This window comes from Haliotis cracherodii, unplaced genomic scaffold, assembly GCF_022045235.1.
Source record: "Haliotis cracherodii isolate W230 unplaced genomic scaffold, xgHalCrac1.p SCAF_7, whole genome shotgun sequence".
Classification (NCBI taxonomy): Eukaryota; Metazoa; Mollusca; class Gastropoda; order Lepetellida; family Haliotidae; genus Haliotis; species Haliotis cracherodii.
This window is the reverse complement of record NW_027266330.1, coordinates 61637488-61654236: the sequence shown is the minus strand read 5'-3', so window position 1 is coordinate 61654236 and position 16749 is coordinate 61637488. Positions and strand designations below refer to the sequence as shown.

The 16749-nt window shown below is 41.4% G+C and overlaps 1 protein-coding gene across 3 annotated transcripts in view; it reads left to right on the top strand.

Annotated features, from left to right (window-relative positions):
* LOC139447652 (neuromedin-U receptor 2-like) overlaps positions 1-3364 on the top strand; it is a 100573-nt gene extending 97209 nt beyond the window's left edge. For all 3 annotated transcript variants that reach the window (XM_071229078.1, XM_071229076.1, XM_071229079.1), the window contains one exon: positions 511-3364. In XM_071229078.1, the coding sequence (XP_071085179.1) occupies positions 652-1803 (1152 nt within the window). In that variant the 5' untranslated portion in view covers positions 511-651 and the 3' untranslated portion in view covers positions 1804-3364. The remainder of the gene's footprint in view (positions 1-510) is intronic.
* Positions 3365-16749: the final 13385 nt, after the last annotated feature.

The following is a 16749-nucleotide window of genomic DNA, read 5'->3' as shown; positions in this document are numbered from 1 at the left end:
GGGTATTATCATAAAACCTATACTGTCGTTCGGAATACCCCGTGTTAAATAGTTCGTGGTTGCATTATTAGAAAACACATTCTGACAGTCACTTTCATGATGTGGTAAGCGACGCTCTGATTGGTTGGATGAAAGGTCGTTCTGACGTGACCCGTAATGGGATGTCCTCAGATCTTTGTTTAGCGGTAGCGAGAACTAAGATCTGATTTTAATGAGTTTGTAGCAGAGGCAAAATTATTTATTTTCAGCTCGTTCTTGAAAAAAACATTATTTTCAAAAATATACCAAACATCCCCTAGAATATCAAATGTTCGGCACCATACGAAGCAAACAGTTAATGATATTATCAAGGGGGCGTCTACAACTTTATATTCTTCATCAGTTGTCTGTATGTTATATTCGTTTCTCTACGTGCTGTGTAATTATAAAACAAGTCCCATATCAAGGTAATATGCCTGATTTAGAAAAGACGCTATCATCAATCTGACGGGATCTATTCTTTCTTTACAGAAGCCGATAATTAGATTGAAGGATGGCACCGTCGCTGCCGGATGTCCAGGAGACATTCCCACATTTCTCTGAACGACCCCCAGAGAAGAGTTCTCCTGACACCCTCGCAGCAGACGACACTCAACAAGCAGACGACATCATATGATGGCCGCCATTTTGGAAACAGTGTTGACCAACAGCTCTAACCTCTCCGGTCAGGTTAACACTGAAGACGTGACAATGACTGGAGCCAACGATACGACAGCAGGCGACCCGGAAGTGTCACCCTTCTACGTGACCATGAGACGGCTACAGACAGTTCTCATTCCCCTGATTTGCTTATTTGGAATTTGTGGAAACGTTTTGGCTGCTGGGACGTTCTTGAGCTCGACACTGCGGGGAACATCATGTTGCTTGTACTTGGCTGCCAAAACTATAAGTGATATTGGCTTCCTGCTATCCCTCTTCGTCGTATGGTTGTATCGTGTTAATGTGCCCATTCTTAATACCCAAGGAATATGCCAGACGACTGTGTTCCTGAGCTACGTTTGTGGGTTTTTGTCGGTGTGGTTTGTAGTGATAATAACCATCGAAAATTTTATACGAATATCTCAACCCTGGCGGATTCCATTATTTTGCAGTCAGAAAAAGGCGATTTTGTTGATTTGTTTATTATTGATATTTACTTGTTTACTGTACTCCTTTCCGCTGTGGACAACTGGGATAGTCAAAGACGAAAATCTGAAATGCCAGTCTCTTAAAAAGTTTCAGAATATTGCACTTTCAATGACGTATGTCGACACTTGTCTAACACTTATCCTCCCCACAATTCTAATGTTTTTTCTGGTTCTTGCCATAATGATCAGTGCACTGCAAGCTTACAAAAGGAAAATGCGTCTTCGAGTTGTGGCTCAAAATGGAATCGGAAAACTGTCTGCAAGCACCCCAGAAGGCAAAGTTAGCCGATTTCTTTTCGCTGTGTCCATCATATTCCTATGTTTACACACACCCAGCCACGTGATTCGGATCAAGCTAGTGATAGTAAACTATTTCTATCATCAAGTGCCCTCCATTCACGATCTTGTTTTTCAAAGAGTATTTGAGACCTTTTTTTACTTCAACTTTTCACTGAATTGTTTAATTTACTTGCTTTTCGGGGAAAATTTTCGAAGAGTGTTCAAGCTAATCTACCTTAGCAGGTGCAAGAGAAAAAATATGACCGAGATACAGGAAGCAAATAATATGTCTCCGTTGATGACAACAGGATGGTCCTTTACCGAAGCATCATGCGTTGACCAGGAAGCAAGCACCTGACCTCGTTCCTCACTACTGGTCAGTCTGGCACTATTTTCTTCTTTCTTAGTCTATGAAGCAAGTCATCAACACCTTGATGACCAAGGTGTCTCACAATGACCATACGTTGTCAGTGAAGCAAGCACTAACATATATTGGTGATGAAAGCATTTGCTGACACATATCCACCTTGAAGTTAAGAAATCTGTTTCTGAAACTGCCTTCGTGGCAAGATAAAGTGTGTTGATTTTATGGTGACAAGATTGTGGTGTGCAGCAACTGACGCTCAAGGAAAACGTTTGAATGTATATTCTGTGACAGATTTCCATTCGGAGTGTTCTGTGAAGTATCGCGCTATCAAGACATCTGTGATACAACACTGTGAGCTCTGGAGGAGCATGGACGTCTCTGCTCTGAAGAATGGCTCTTCATCTGATCGTGACCATGATGTGATCCTATGTTGACCTGTGACCCTGAATGATCGAGACGTTTTTGAGTCATTCTCATGGGAGGTATAATGGTATTTTATACATCCACCAATAACATTCAGGATAAAAGGTGGGAGGAAGAACTCTTCCTCTCATATATTGCATGAGGAAAACAGGAAAGGTGATTGTTCTCATTACAATGTCACCATTGACTACACCTGAATACCACCATATCTTACTGGAGCATATATATACAGGATTATCCCCTTTTGCCGACTATAACATGTGATGTGATATTCTGACAGTTGAATGACCTTTTCCTACGATTCCTTTTGGTTTGCATTTGGATCTAAATCGTGTCTGTTTACATCCTGATTTCTGAACTGAAATACAATGTCTCTGTAGATGCTATGTGTTCTCGACAGGCTTTTGTTAGGTTTTATTTGTGTATAAGTTTCCTTCACTGTTGCTTATTCACCTTGCAAAAGTAGAACCTGCCGATGAACCGTCCCGACATGACTGCAAGTACATTTAGCGTATCAGTGATGGCAGGAAATACTGGGAAAATAACAGCCAAGTTTCACCTTTAGGCTCTGCTGAGATTTATGTTTGACATACATTGTGACATTACTGGGCTACATACTGCTGAACATGTTGTAACAGCGAACGCATCTGGTACCAGACCCAATGATGAACCCCTTGCAGGAAGCTGAACCTAGTGCTGGGGTAACTGGAAGATTTGCACTCTGTTTATAACATTGGATCAGTTAAGTGTTGATTTACACTTAACACACACACACAAACATACATACACACACACACACACACACAGACAGACACAGACACACACACACAGATAGACAGACACACACAGACACAGACACACACATACACACACAGACACACAGACACACATCAGTTAAGTGTTGATTTACACTTTACACACACACACACAGAGACACACATACACACACAGAGAGACACACATATACACAGACACACAGACACACACACATACATACACACACGCGCGCGCGGATGAGGCTCAGTGTCGTTCCATCCTCTCAGGACGGATACGGAAATTGCTCATAATATCGACCCGTGGTTTGTCTGGTCCAGATTGGGTTATATTTGCCGCAATGCTATAGCTGGAATACGGCTGGGTTAAACGACAAACGAAACAACTAAACACCATGTCAGAACTGCAGTGACTTTCAACTCTCTTTGTACATAGATAATATATTTACACATCCAGTCATGTCAGAAAAAAGGATCAAAACCCCCATTATTTTCTTGCTGTCAAGTTAGTCGTTTTGTGACGTCAGATAATCTTGTGCTACCATGAGTGAATGAGTGATTTTGGTTTAAGGCCGAGTAGAACAAAATTTCAGTTATATGGGACGGGGGAGGAAATACAGAAGTGATTCACTTTAGTGAAACCACGGTCATAAGTGTTTGGTACTCTGCACAGCAAAATGTGGCTCCTTTGACGAATATGCCACTAGCACCCCAGCAAAAACGTGAACGGGTGATGTTCATTTTTACAATCCGCTATATCCATACCAAAAAGCGTGCCCAAAGCGTTAAATTATTGCCCCGATCATTGGATAAATGTGCGTTTTCACTGTCACCACTCTGGGACGTACACAATCGAAGCTGTCGGTGAGGCGCTGGAAGATTAACAAGCATTTCATCCTACCGGGGGAGGGCGGCGGTGTGGTAGCCTAGTGGTTGAAGCGCTCGCTCGTCCGTCACGCCGAAGACCCGGGTTCGATTCCCCACATGGGTACAATATGTGAAGCTCATTTCTGGTGTCCCCCGTCATGATATTGCTGGAATATTGCTAAAAGCGGCATAAAACTATTAGTCACTCACTCATCCTACCGGGTACGCATTTGCTGCTTGGTGAACAGAGACATATTTCGAACAAAGTCTGTTAAGGATACACCACATGTGACACGTGTTGTAGTTAGAGGCAGGGAAGAAGCCCATACAACTCTCTTGAATCCTGCTGATGAACACAGTCACCCATCCAGCTACTCTCCGCAACCAACTTCGGATTACTTCCCCTTATTTGTGTCCTGTGCGCAGTACACGTGACAAGTGCCGAGGAGATATTGAACTGTTTTTGTACTTAAGGTCAACAGGGCTCGATAAATACAGCAACATCAAAACGAACTATATTGGATACAAATAACTGTCAAATATCTACATAAACATATAATCGATATTATGAATGACCATTCACAGTAACACATTAACACAGTAACCCGGAACTATTTTCACTCTGTCACTACGCGGGGCGGTCGGGTAGCCTAATGGTTAAAGCGTTCGCTCGTCACGCCGAAGACCCGGGCTCGATTCCCGACATGGGTACAATGTGTGAAGCCCATTTCTGGTGTGATATTGCTGGAATATTGCTTAAAGCGGCGTAAAACCATATTCACTCACTTTCAGTACGCCAAGTATGAACATACAGGATGAACAGAACTTTAAGTTTCTTAGCAAATGACATGTTTATCTCTTTTCATGGCAATGTATAATAAATAACTTCTCTTTTGCAGAGGCCATGCTTTTTGACAAATATTCAGGAAGAACTGCATAATTCATTTATCGCTTTCTGTCAATATGCATATGGTTTAGCCCGGTGGCATTCGCAATGTAAAACAACTGCGGCTGTTATCTTCTCAATGACCCCTTGTTTCCCGCCGTTTATAAAACGACTGATACTAAAATGCTTGCAGCCACGTCTCTCCATAGAAACATTGTGTATACAGTTTAACACTATACTGTTGTTACGGTTATTTATGACAAAACCTGTAATATATGTAATATATGTCATTGTTTCAATAAACTATTCAATGTGGGTATCATTTTGTGATAAAAAACAACGAAATTGCACGTATTTTGTTTGTAATTATTTTATATGGACATATATGTGTTATCAGTTATAAGATAATCGTCATATGTTCTTGCGAAAAATGAAGCAATTCAAGCTATGGTGGAAGGTGCGGTTCCCCGTCCAGAACTTAACCAATATGTGAAGGACGTATGGTGTATGTGTACGTTTTTGCGTGCGTGTGTGTGTGTGTGTGGGGGGGGGGGGGGGGGGGGGGGGGTATGCGTGAGTGCGTGCGTGTGTGTGGGTATAATGTACGTATGGTGTGTGTGTGTGTGCGTGTGTATGGTATAATGTACGTATGGTATATGCATGTACTTGTGCGTGTGTGTGTGTGTGTGTGGGGGGGGGGGGGGGGTGCGTGCGCGCGTGTGGGTGTGTGTGTGTGGGGGGTATAATGTACGTATGATGTGTGTGTGTGCGTGTGTGTGTGTGTGCGTGGTATGGTGTGGGGTGTGTGTGTGGGTACCTACGTGTTTGTGTATGATTGTGTGCGTGACTTTATAAGTAATTTGGCGTGTGTGTGTGCGTGTGCGTGCGAGCGTGCGTGTTCATAACCTAACCTTAATTTTAAACATTGTGTTAGTATATGTCTTATTTTACCTTACCCAGATCATCACATTATAATTTGCTTTTATGCCTAAGCGTCTCGTAGGCCATACCTGGTCGGATGTTATATTTTACTGTTCGTTTACGTGTTTTAGTATGAAGTGTACATAACTTGTGACACTATAATACACATTATTCTCTCTTCTCTCTACATAACATAGACACCCAATTCAGACACATTACACTGACTCCAAGCCAAGTCTTGATTTATCACTTAAGTGGCGAGGATTACTTTGGGTATCAAGTACCGTCATTATACGCCTTTTGATAGGAAGCGCCGGGATCGAAGAACAGGCTTCCGTTCACCGGCAAACGCTCCATCCACACCAAGGAAGCGATCCTGTTTGTGAAGGACGTCATGTATTGCTACATTGATCTGCATCATACAACTGGATAAACTCCTATTTACAACAACAACCTTTATTCTCTCCAGAGGACCACCAGCCGTGGTACATGAGCAAAACAAGTCATTAACATTAATGTATAAAATGACACAGCAAGATGAGTTAGCGCTCTTTGGAGATTAACTGGAATATCAACGGGGACGTACCTCAGCCAGTTGTCTCCTGTCTTGTGTTTTTGAGTTATGATAAAACTTGCCTTCTGTAACAATCCTGCAGCTCAAGCATTGTTTTTCTATCATAATCTCCCTTCACATTTCTACACACGTAGAGATTATATAATTTATTTCCCTTTATGTCAGGCAATAATTTCCTGCATTTGTAGTGGTGTCCATATTTTACACATTTTGAGGTACAATGGAACATGATCCCCCATTAAGATTCTAAAGAGCGTCATACGACTCTTGCTCAGTTGTTAGATCAGGGTTACAACACTGAAGGCCTCAGTAGAGCTTTCATTTTTTTATGGAAGACATGATATTTCCAAATTTGACGTATCACTGACAAAAATGATATCCCATGCAATTCCCTATTTTGACTTGTACCATATGTTCCCGTGTTTAGGTGAACAATTGATTGTCTTTGCATGTGTTTGTGATGTGTGCCACCGGTGGGACAGGATACGCTCACCTCTTGGCGACAACTGGTATTATAACAGAACACGTCCCATTTTAATTCTGGAAACACAAAAGTCCAGAAACTCTACGCTCTTTGCCCAGTCTCGGTTAAAGGTATTTACAAAATTAAACATGCCGTTTTCATGGGAACATACCAAGGAAGAAAAAATGAAAAAAAAATTGTTTAAAAACTCAATATTTAGACTATGTCGCCCATGGGCCTGCATTATTATTTACTGTTTCATAGTGATTCATTAAACACATATAGTCATGATACAGTCGTACAATCTATTCAGCTTTCGGTAGAGATTCCCTCCCTTCTTATTCCCACAGTGTAAAGAGTATAGGCGAGGTCGGTCAGTGTAATGAGATGTGGTTTTATTTCAAGAGGTCTTTATACATCAGTAACTATTAGCAGGCGCATTGACGAGGTCGTGTTAAACTGTATGGTTTTCTTGTAGTCAGCACGTAGAGGTTGATGCCGCTTTTAGCAATGTTCCAGCAACATGACGAAGGGGGACATCCCTAATGAACTCCACATAACATAATTAGGATCGAACCCTGGTCGGCGTCACAAGCAAAAGGCTGAACCACATGGCCAGCGTCCCAGTTTTCCTTGTAACCTTTCCTAATAAGACAATGACCCCGAGTCTACTGATAACTGAACCGTATTTCAAAAAGCTATTTTTAGATTCTGGGCCACGTTCACTCAATGTGCATTCTCCTTAGTTTTTAAAAAAAAAAGATATTGATGTCACACACACACACACACACACACACACACACACACACACACACACACACACACACACACACACATGTATATATATAAATCTGAACGTCCCTACCCGGTGCCCTTTCCTCGTTATAACAATAACACAATATTTACAATGCTGATAACGCAGCTTACGAGTGAAAGCATTACTTGTGTATAAATACAATACATAAAGCTTTAATTCGCTATTTGGCTTAAATAATGCCGATGCGACGTTAAATTACAACTCTCACAGAGTTTTACATTCTGTTATGACGGGTCACGGTCATTTAGATTAAGTAACACAATGGCGTTATATGCCGGCCTGGTAAACCTATGAAGTAAATAAATCACTGTAGTGTTAGATGTACAAGGACACGCGGTTCAAGAGAGCCCTTAAGGGCGGAGAGCTTAGTGCTCCGATGCAATCTCCGTGCACTTTAACGTCAATATTGTGGGCCATGAGTAGCTCGTCTTCTCCTTCAGACCTTTGATGGGAATTATTTCAGTCGCTGTATTGTCGGATCCTTTTTCTTGGCTTGCTAATACTCTCGACTTTAAAAGTCCGGACTAGGGGATCTAATTGTGCAAACATATGTTCCATCCCTGGTTAGACGATAAACCAAGAGCGTTTTTCAGAGTCACTGCGCACAATGTATTGATTGGATTGATTGCACTGCAAACATCGTGTACGCGGTGTTAAACACCGCCTCATTTCGCCACTCTCTTGTTCCCCCTCTACACGTGTTGCTCTTTGTGTCTATCTATCCCCTGCATCAATCTGTCACTCTCTCTATCTCTTTCTATTCTTGTCAGCGCCTCCCATCTCGTGACACACACTTGTAAATAACAAACCGCTATTAAGACCTTTGACTTTTATATGACCTTACGATAGGATCACAAACATTGCACTAAATCGAGCGAAGACGAGTCACTAATCAAATGATTTGGCAATTCAATTACAAGATTCATGTGGCAGATTCCTGGCACATCCGCGTATTCCTTAAAGGTGGACTGGACATCCTTAGAAACACTGCGTCCGTATTCACTGACAACTATCTCCAGGCCTGAGAGAAGAGCTACGTGTCGCATATAGGTACATTCATAATTAATCTATAAAATTCACAACATAAAAATAAATCTAGTATAATTTATATTTAAAAAACCATAAACGTAGCTATATCACTAAGTGGAGCCACATTTCTAAAAGAATTAGTGTACGTTTTCTAGTATAACTTTAAATTTACAAGTTTAATAAATGGAAACGGTGATGTGTCTTTAAACCATGGGCAAGGGTCAGTCAGCCAGAGCACATAGCTATAAGCGTTGTCCTACTTTGTTTTGGGGAAATAGGATACGTCAGCTCTAGAGAATAATCAATCCAATCATCTGTCGAAACAGATGCCATTGAACGTATAAGGCATAATAGTGGATATGAACAAACATTAGTTGCCTTCATCCTCAACAACAAAAATTGTAGGACCGAAATATAATTCCGTTTGTTTGTTGTTTAACGCCGCACTCAACAATATTTCAGCTATATGACGGCGGTCAGTAAAACAATCGAGTCTAGACCAGACAATCCAGTGATTGACATGATAAGCATCGATCCACGCAATTTTGATACGATGATTGCACGATAAGGATTTTCACGGGTCTTTAGCGTAAGTAACTACTTCTAGTTCCGATTACAGACCACTAGGTAATGGTCTGACTAGAGTAGTAACACCTGCAAGTAAACCTGCGGGGGTGTCATGACCACACATGCGAATACCCTGTCATCTCAGACGTCCACGAACTGCCAATTAAGTTCCAAGACTGGCCTTCTTGAGAGACACAGGAGCATGTGTGTTGTGTGTTGCCCTTCGGCGGTGCCAGCTTACCATTGATTGGGCTTACCATGGATTGGGCTTACCATTGATTGGGTTGCTCTTCTTCTTCATATGTGTCCAGCGGTTTAACGGTTTAAAAAGGATAATCCATAATTGTTTTGTGGCAATTCAATTACGACTCTATTGTCTTAAATATAAGCATACTTGTGTTTCAGTCACTCCTGAAAATAGAAACCCTTTCAAACTGAAGTTACAGTTTCAATAACCTGACCCCACACATGTGGTGGTGGTGTTGTGTTGGCTATTGGTATTTTTCATAATGAGTTCAAATGAGTTACATCATGGCGTGTCAACTAAATTGGTATGGCAAGCTTACTGTCGAACTTTCGATTGCTGGTTTTCTGGCTCGCCTCAGGGACGCAACTTTGCACATCAAATTGTGACTCCGGCGAATATGATGTTAAAGATTCTGTTTTAATATTCAAGGGTATGCAAAACTAAATAGAGTTTTCTGATTTGATCGAAGATGTGCTATTATCTGTTCATTATGACACTGATGCCTTATGCAATTTGAGAGGGATTCATAAACACATATCGTGCGAATAATGTATGGCTTCAAGTTACCTCTTTCCCTTCATTCACATCCGAGTCCTCTTTGCGGTTAGGGGCGGTCGGGTAGCCCAATGGATAAAGCGTTCAGTCGTCACGCCGAAGACCCGGGTTCGATTCCCGACATGGGTACAATGTGTGAAGCCCATTTCTGGTGTCCCCCGCCGTGATATTGCTGGAATATTGCTAAAAGCGGCATGAAACCATTCTCACTAACTCACTCTTTGCGGTTACGGAAAATGGCGAGGTTTACCGATTGCAGAAACAACGTGTCAACACTACTGGCCCACGGTGTTCCATATATTCTGTCGACAGTATTCGCTGTTGCATTTTACGTCAATATGGACATGCATATCAGAAGGATCCTACGAGTGAGTGAGTTAAAATTTAACGTCGCATCGGCATTATTTCAGCCATATAGTGACAAGACCAAGCTAATATATACACAATTTTGTTATTTAAGCATATTTAAAAACAATTTATGAAACATATTGGAGCATATTATATTTAAAACAACTGATGAAACATATTTGAGCATAACAATATCATTAAGACAGTTTAAAACACAGGCTATAGGCCACCAGTAAGCAAAGCTAGACCACCTCGCTGGGGATCATGGGGACTTACAGTACCTCTGCTTCCTGCATGATACCCCAGCAGGATTTACGTCATCACTTTAGTCACTGATGGTTGTGCACAATACTAGCCAATATTAAAAAAATACTCATCAATGAGTTGGCTTAAAACACTGGTTGATGATAGTTACCTCCATTACTATAGGATTACGTGTCACACAGAGGGACAATATTTTAACCTCCTGGACAGAGCCTTTAATAATGTCAGTTGCTTTTGAATACATACAATTACAGTTTATGTCCATTGCCTGATAAAAACATTTGCTAATACTCGCGCCAATGACATCATACTATTATTAGGACCCGTGAAGATTCCGGGGTACAATAGGTCTTCAGCCACCTATGCTTGCCGTAAAAGGCGACTATGCTTGTCGTAAAAGGCGACTAACGGAATCGGGTGGTCAGGCTCACTGATTTGGTTGATGCATGTCATCGTATCCCAATTGCGTGGATCGATGCTCATGCTATTAATCACTGGATTGTCTGGTCCAGATTCGATTATTTACAGACCGCCGTCATATAGCTGGAATATTGCTGAGTGAGGCGTAAAACAACAAACCAACCAACCAACTATTATTAAATATGACTGTCTACATTGCTTTATTTGAGAATGTGATACTTTGTGTTTCTTTTATTCTTGATGATGATGATTGTTTACAGTACTGTGAAGTACCATTACAACAAAGGATTTTACTACATATATTTTAACCTTTACCTAGTTTTCAAAAATACCATTTGCTACCTAAATTAGCATCCTACCCTAACTACTTGTATACTCCCTGTCATCTTGATTCATTGATTCATTCATTGTTGACACTTTATGTATATGATGAATTATATTATTGCTTATGTACCGCCGATTGTTAATTAAAAGAGAAATAAAGTATCTGAATCTGAGAAAGGTGTGCATTATGCAGTGACACAAAGAATTACGATAGTGTTTGATTAAAAGCCTACCACCTCTGAGCCAAGGGTATCGTTGCATCAGACTATATTTATTATTCTGGAGGGTAAGATAGTCCTTGAAGACAGAATTAGAGACCCGTGAAGATCCGGGCTAGAATAGGTCTTCAGCAACCCATACTTGCCTTGAAAGGCGACTGTGCTTGTCGTAAGAGGCGACTAACGGGATCGGGTGGTCAGGATAGCATGTTATCAATTACTGGATTGTCTGGTCCAGACTCGATTATTTACAGACCGCCGTCATATAGCTGGAATATTGCTGAGTGCAGCCATTAAACAACCAACCAACCAACCAACAACTAATGACCAACTATGACCAACAACTAATTGTTTCCCACCTTGCTAATTCAAGCATAATCTAGAAAAGAATGGTGCTAAAACCTAGCTGTGGCTGCTAACTAGTGACAAATGTCAAAGGAAAAGACATTGTTTTTTTTCCAAACCACTCAAAGGTATATTGCTAGAACTATTCACATGAGGCGGGTAGCGGTCCAGTGGCCAAAGCGCTGGCTCGTCATGACCAAGATTTGGGGTCGATGTCCCACGTGGTTGGAATGTGTAAAGGCCAATTTCTGGTGCTATTGCTGGAACATAGATAGAGGCTCACTCACTCACTCACACTGCAATCACGAAAACATCGGGTGTTTTTCAAAGATGGGCATTGCAGAAAAAGGCAATGGTTTATGGAGGCTTTCAAGGTGTAAGTGACGGGGTTTTTTCGCTGAGAAAGCGGCGAAACTTTACCTTAGAATTTACTGTGAGGGAACGATGTTATCAAGCTACTTCATTTTCCTGATTTACATCGACAATCGAGCAACAACGTCTATCGTTATTTCTATTACTTACCTTTTATTACTCGTCTCTCGCGTGTAAGATAATAAGCCGGACTCCGACAGGGTGCTCGTAGCTCCTAGCGGAAGTGCTCAATTCGACCGTTCTTCGCATGCAGATTGTTGATAGCACATACGTACTTGATCTAACACAACGCAACTGCTGGAAGCTGTCACAAGCACTTCTAATTAGAAATCCCAATAAAAGCGAAGACAATTGTAGTCATATTCATTTCTGAAGGACATGGCTAGACGTATAGAAAATGGATGTTACTTTAGCTGTCAAATGTAACGAACAAATACGCAAACTAATACCAAACCACAATTGAATTACTTGCCGGCTCTCACGTCTTTTCTTTGTAGAAGATGACCGACGGTGTACCATTTCCAGAGAACATATAGTATTACCGATATTGGTTTCTGATGGTGCCTAATTACACTGACTTGGCTATCCCGTTTCCATTTGCCATCGAAACTGACCTAACACGGAGGCGGTCGGGTAGCCTAGTGGTTAAAGCGTTCGCTCGTCACGCCGAAGACCCGGGTTTGATTCCCGACATGGGTACAATGTGTGAAGCCCATTTCTTGTGGAATATTGCTAAAAGCGGCGTAAAACCATACTCCTTCACTTACTTACCTAACTCAACAATACATCTAAAGGTGTCTATTCCTTGTTATCTAGGCTGCCAAACAAGGAGGTCAATGTTAATTGTAGGCTAGATTGTCATGTGGTAGTGAACCCGAATTCTACATTTATTCCGCATGGTTGTCAGGAAATTGTTGGTTTGTTGTTTTACGCCGCTCTCAGCAATATTCCAGCTATATGACGGCGGTCTGTAAATAATCGAGTCTGGACCAGACAATCCAGTGATCGACATCATGATCATCGATCCACGCAATTGGGATCGATGACATGTATCAACCAAGTCAGCGATCCTGACCACTCGATCCCGTTAGTCTCCTCATACGACAAGCATAGTCGCCTTTTACGGCAAGCATGGGTTGCTGAAGACGTATTCTACCTCGGATCTGGTTGTCAAGAAAATGACATTTTACATGCTGATACAGGATGTACTAAACATTGTTATATACACACCTGTTTCCGTTCTACAATCATCCTCTCATATAACCTGTATATTGTCCGTTGTATCATGTTCGAATCTACACTGTCAATAACAGCAATGAACGTCTTCCAAATCCAAACGCAAGACTGGTATCAAGCACGAGCGCAAACATTTGACGTATAGTAAAAACAGAATCGCGATAACGTCAGAAATATCTTGCAGATATGTGTAGTGAGACTAATTATAACGCTTACTCACTCGTAGAACCTAGACATGTGCCGATACAAAAGTCATTTATTTGATTGTTAATACTGAAGACAAGCTTATGGATCTGTGTATTGAAGGTCAATCATTACCTTTGGGAATTAATACACGATTATAATTGTCCGGGCCGATTTCACTTTTTAGCACCAAAGTATTAGCGCACATGCATGTTCAGTCCTTACTCATCACGATATTTGGGCTAGAGTTGAACGAAACGAGAAACGTTGGCTCACATTTTGCCTGTACATTACACCTACAAAGATGTCACAGAGGATTTGCGTATGTTCGACAGTTTTTGTAATATGTGTTTGCTGAAATGGCATTCAATAATTTTCAAGTTGATTTTGGGGCAATCAATTATGGACTTGATAAAAAAAAATCTTCGAGATAATGCAACCTTTCTAACCTTTTGGATCTATTGCAATGATGGGATATAATTTCACAAATGGACATTTCAGTTTGCCAGACGATTGCTTAGAATGAGTTGCGGTACACGCCCCACGAAATCTTTTGTGCACTCACTACAACTATCACACTACAGTTCTTACTAAATATAATCTAAATAACTAGTTGTGTTCATATTTTAGTCTGGTGTGAAAACGTGAAGATCCGAGGTAGAATACGTCTTCAGCAACCCATGCTTGCTGTAAAAGGCGACTATGCTTACCGTAAGAGGCGACTAACGGGATCGGGTGGTCAGGCCCGTTGACTTGGTCGATTCATGTCATCGTATACCAATTGCTCATGATATCAATCTCTGGATTGTCTGGTTCAGACTCTATTATTTACAGACAGCCGTCATATAGCTGGAATACTGCGGTGTTAAACAACAAATAAACAAACAACAACTCCTGGAGTGTTTCAAACAAAACATAAGTCTTAATATACGAAGAACAGCAATGGGATCCCAACGTTGAAGTTAATCTAGGCCTATCCCACAACAACTTAATTCATACACGACAAATCATACATGTATATTGGCTTATAACTTTTAAATATCCCAAACACAGATACAAAATTAACTGCCCCAAACAGCCTATTACTTGTGCAAGAAGCATAACGTGGACTATGACAAACAGGTGGCGTGAAATGGTGTTTAACGTCGCGTCCAAGATAATTGCACTTATATAGGGACTGTATGTACGTTTGCGTGTTTGTGCGGTTGCTTGTACTAGTCCGGCTGATGCAGATGTATTGTGCTAGCTCACTGAGATACCATACCGCACTTTAACATGAATACCCCACTCAGACACAGTATACTGACTCCGAGTCGACCAGTGCTTGTTTTAGCCCCTTTGTGCCGAGCGCCAGACAGGGTAACAACAAGTACCATCTTTTAACGTCTTTTGATAAGACGCGGCCGGGGATGGAACCCCGGACCTTCTGCTCTTCGGGCGGACGCTCTACCACTAGACCACGGAGGCGGTCCTATGACAAACATGCCATATTACATTATGAAACTCTCCTGTGACCAAGAAACAATTACTTGTACATGTCACGGCTTATGTATGTTCTTGATGGAGTACGGTGGTAAAGTTTGAAATGCAAGATGAAGATGACATGCTGTCATCCTTCCTCGGTAATACAACGTCGGGGGAAACAATGGTGAATAAATTATATGTACGTCTCCCGATGTAAGTAGCATTTGCACAGAAGAAACGCATTCATGCAACAAGGAGATTTAAGTGGTACGTTTAGGGAGGCTTTCCAACGGTCCGGAAGAAATTGTTTAACAAAAAAAAAAGCAGCATGAAATACTCATATCCCCCGCCTATATGACATGTCCGGTTGTGTGCAATGCATTAGCTCCTGTGAACTATGTTCACTGGACCTTATTGTATTCAATACTGCGAAATGACATCATGTGCCAAGTTTGGTGAAGACATATGGTACCGTTTTCAAGATCTGCTCCGGAAACGAGGGCTACTGCCATTTTCAGTCTAAATCAAAGTCGTTGCAATGGAAACTCGAAAAACATTTTTTTTTTAAATCCCACTATCAAAAGGCAACTGTTCACCACTAGACCTATCTATGTGCCAAGTTTGGAGAAGAAATGTGGTACGATCTGCTCCGGAAACGAAACGTGACGGACGGAAGGACGGAAGGACGGACGGCACACATTCCTATATCCCCCTTCCACTTCGTGGCGGGGGATAATAACTTTGGTTGGTTCACAAAAACAGAAATGTACTGACAGTTTCTGTTGCAAAGTTATTCTTCCTGGGTTCTTCCTTTAGCGTTAGGAGATCCGCTGATCTTAGCTCCGAATCTGGTTCTCCTCGATACTGACCTTAGCTTTGTCAGCACCATACCCGTTCTCGTGGTTCACGTATCCCCGTCTAGAGTTGCGTCCCCGAGACGTGCTAGCATTCGCATGGCGCGTGTTAGTATCCCAGAAACATTGTCAGTACCATTGTGAATATCCATGATCTGCTTTCTCACTTGTTACTTATTATCCACTGTCTCGGTCAATACATTATACATTTATTGATCCAACAAGACGTCAGTATTGGTTGTTGTATAACAATCGAAACCTGATAATATGGTACATGTTGGAATGCGTTCGAGCGTGATTGATCAGATAAATGTCAAATGGTTTGTTTCACCCGATGAAGGAGCATGTACACCGAAACGTTGTGTTCCTCATAATATAGAAGTTGACATCCATATAGTCTCTTCCTTATGTGTATCACTTTTAAATACCTTTCAAAGACCTGGTTTGTTGCATGTTGAACAGTGCATCACATCTTTAACTATAGTTTGTAGGCTGTCACTGTGTCCTTTTGATAGGCATATGGTTAGATGGTGAATAAGCGTTAATCCAGTCGGAGTCACTAAATGGGGTGATAAACAGGGTTCAATATTCTGTCCTTGCAATGTGATATTAACATCAATTTACTCGGCCGAATACTTGACTCTTATCTTGATCAACCCAGCAATACATGATTGCCCAATTACATTTAGGTATTGTCTAAAAGGTTGGTCAATAAAGCGACAATACCCTTCCCATATCCCATAGAAATTTCTGCATTAAGCAGAGTCGATTGTACGATTCCGACTTT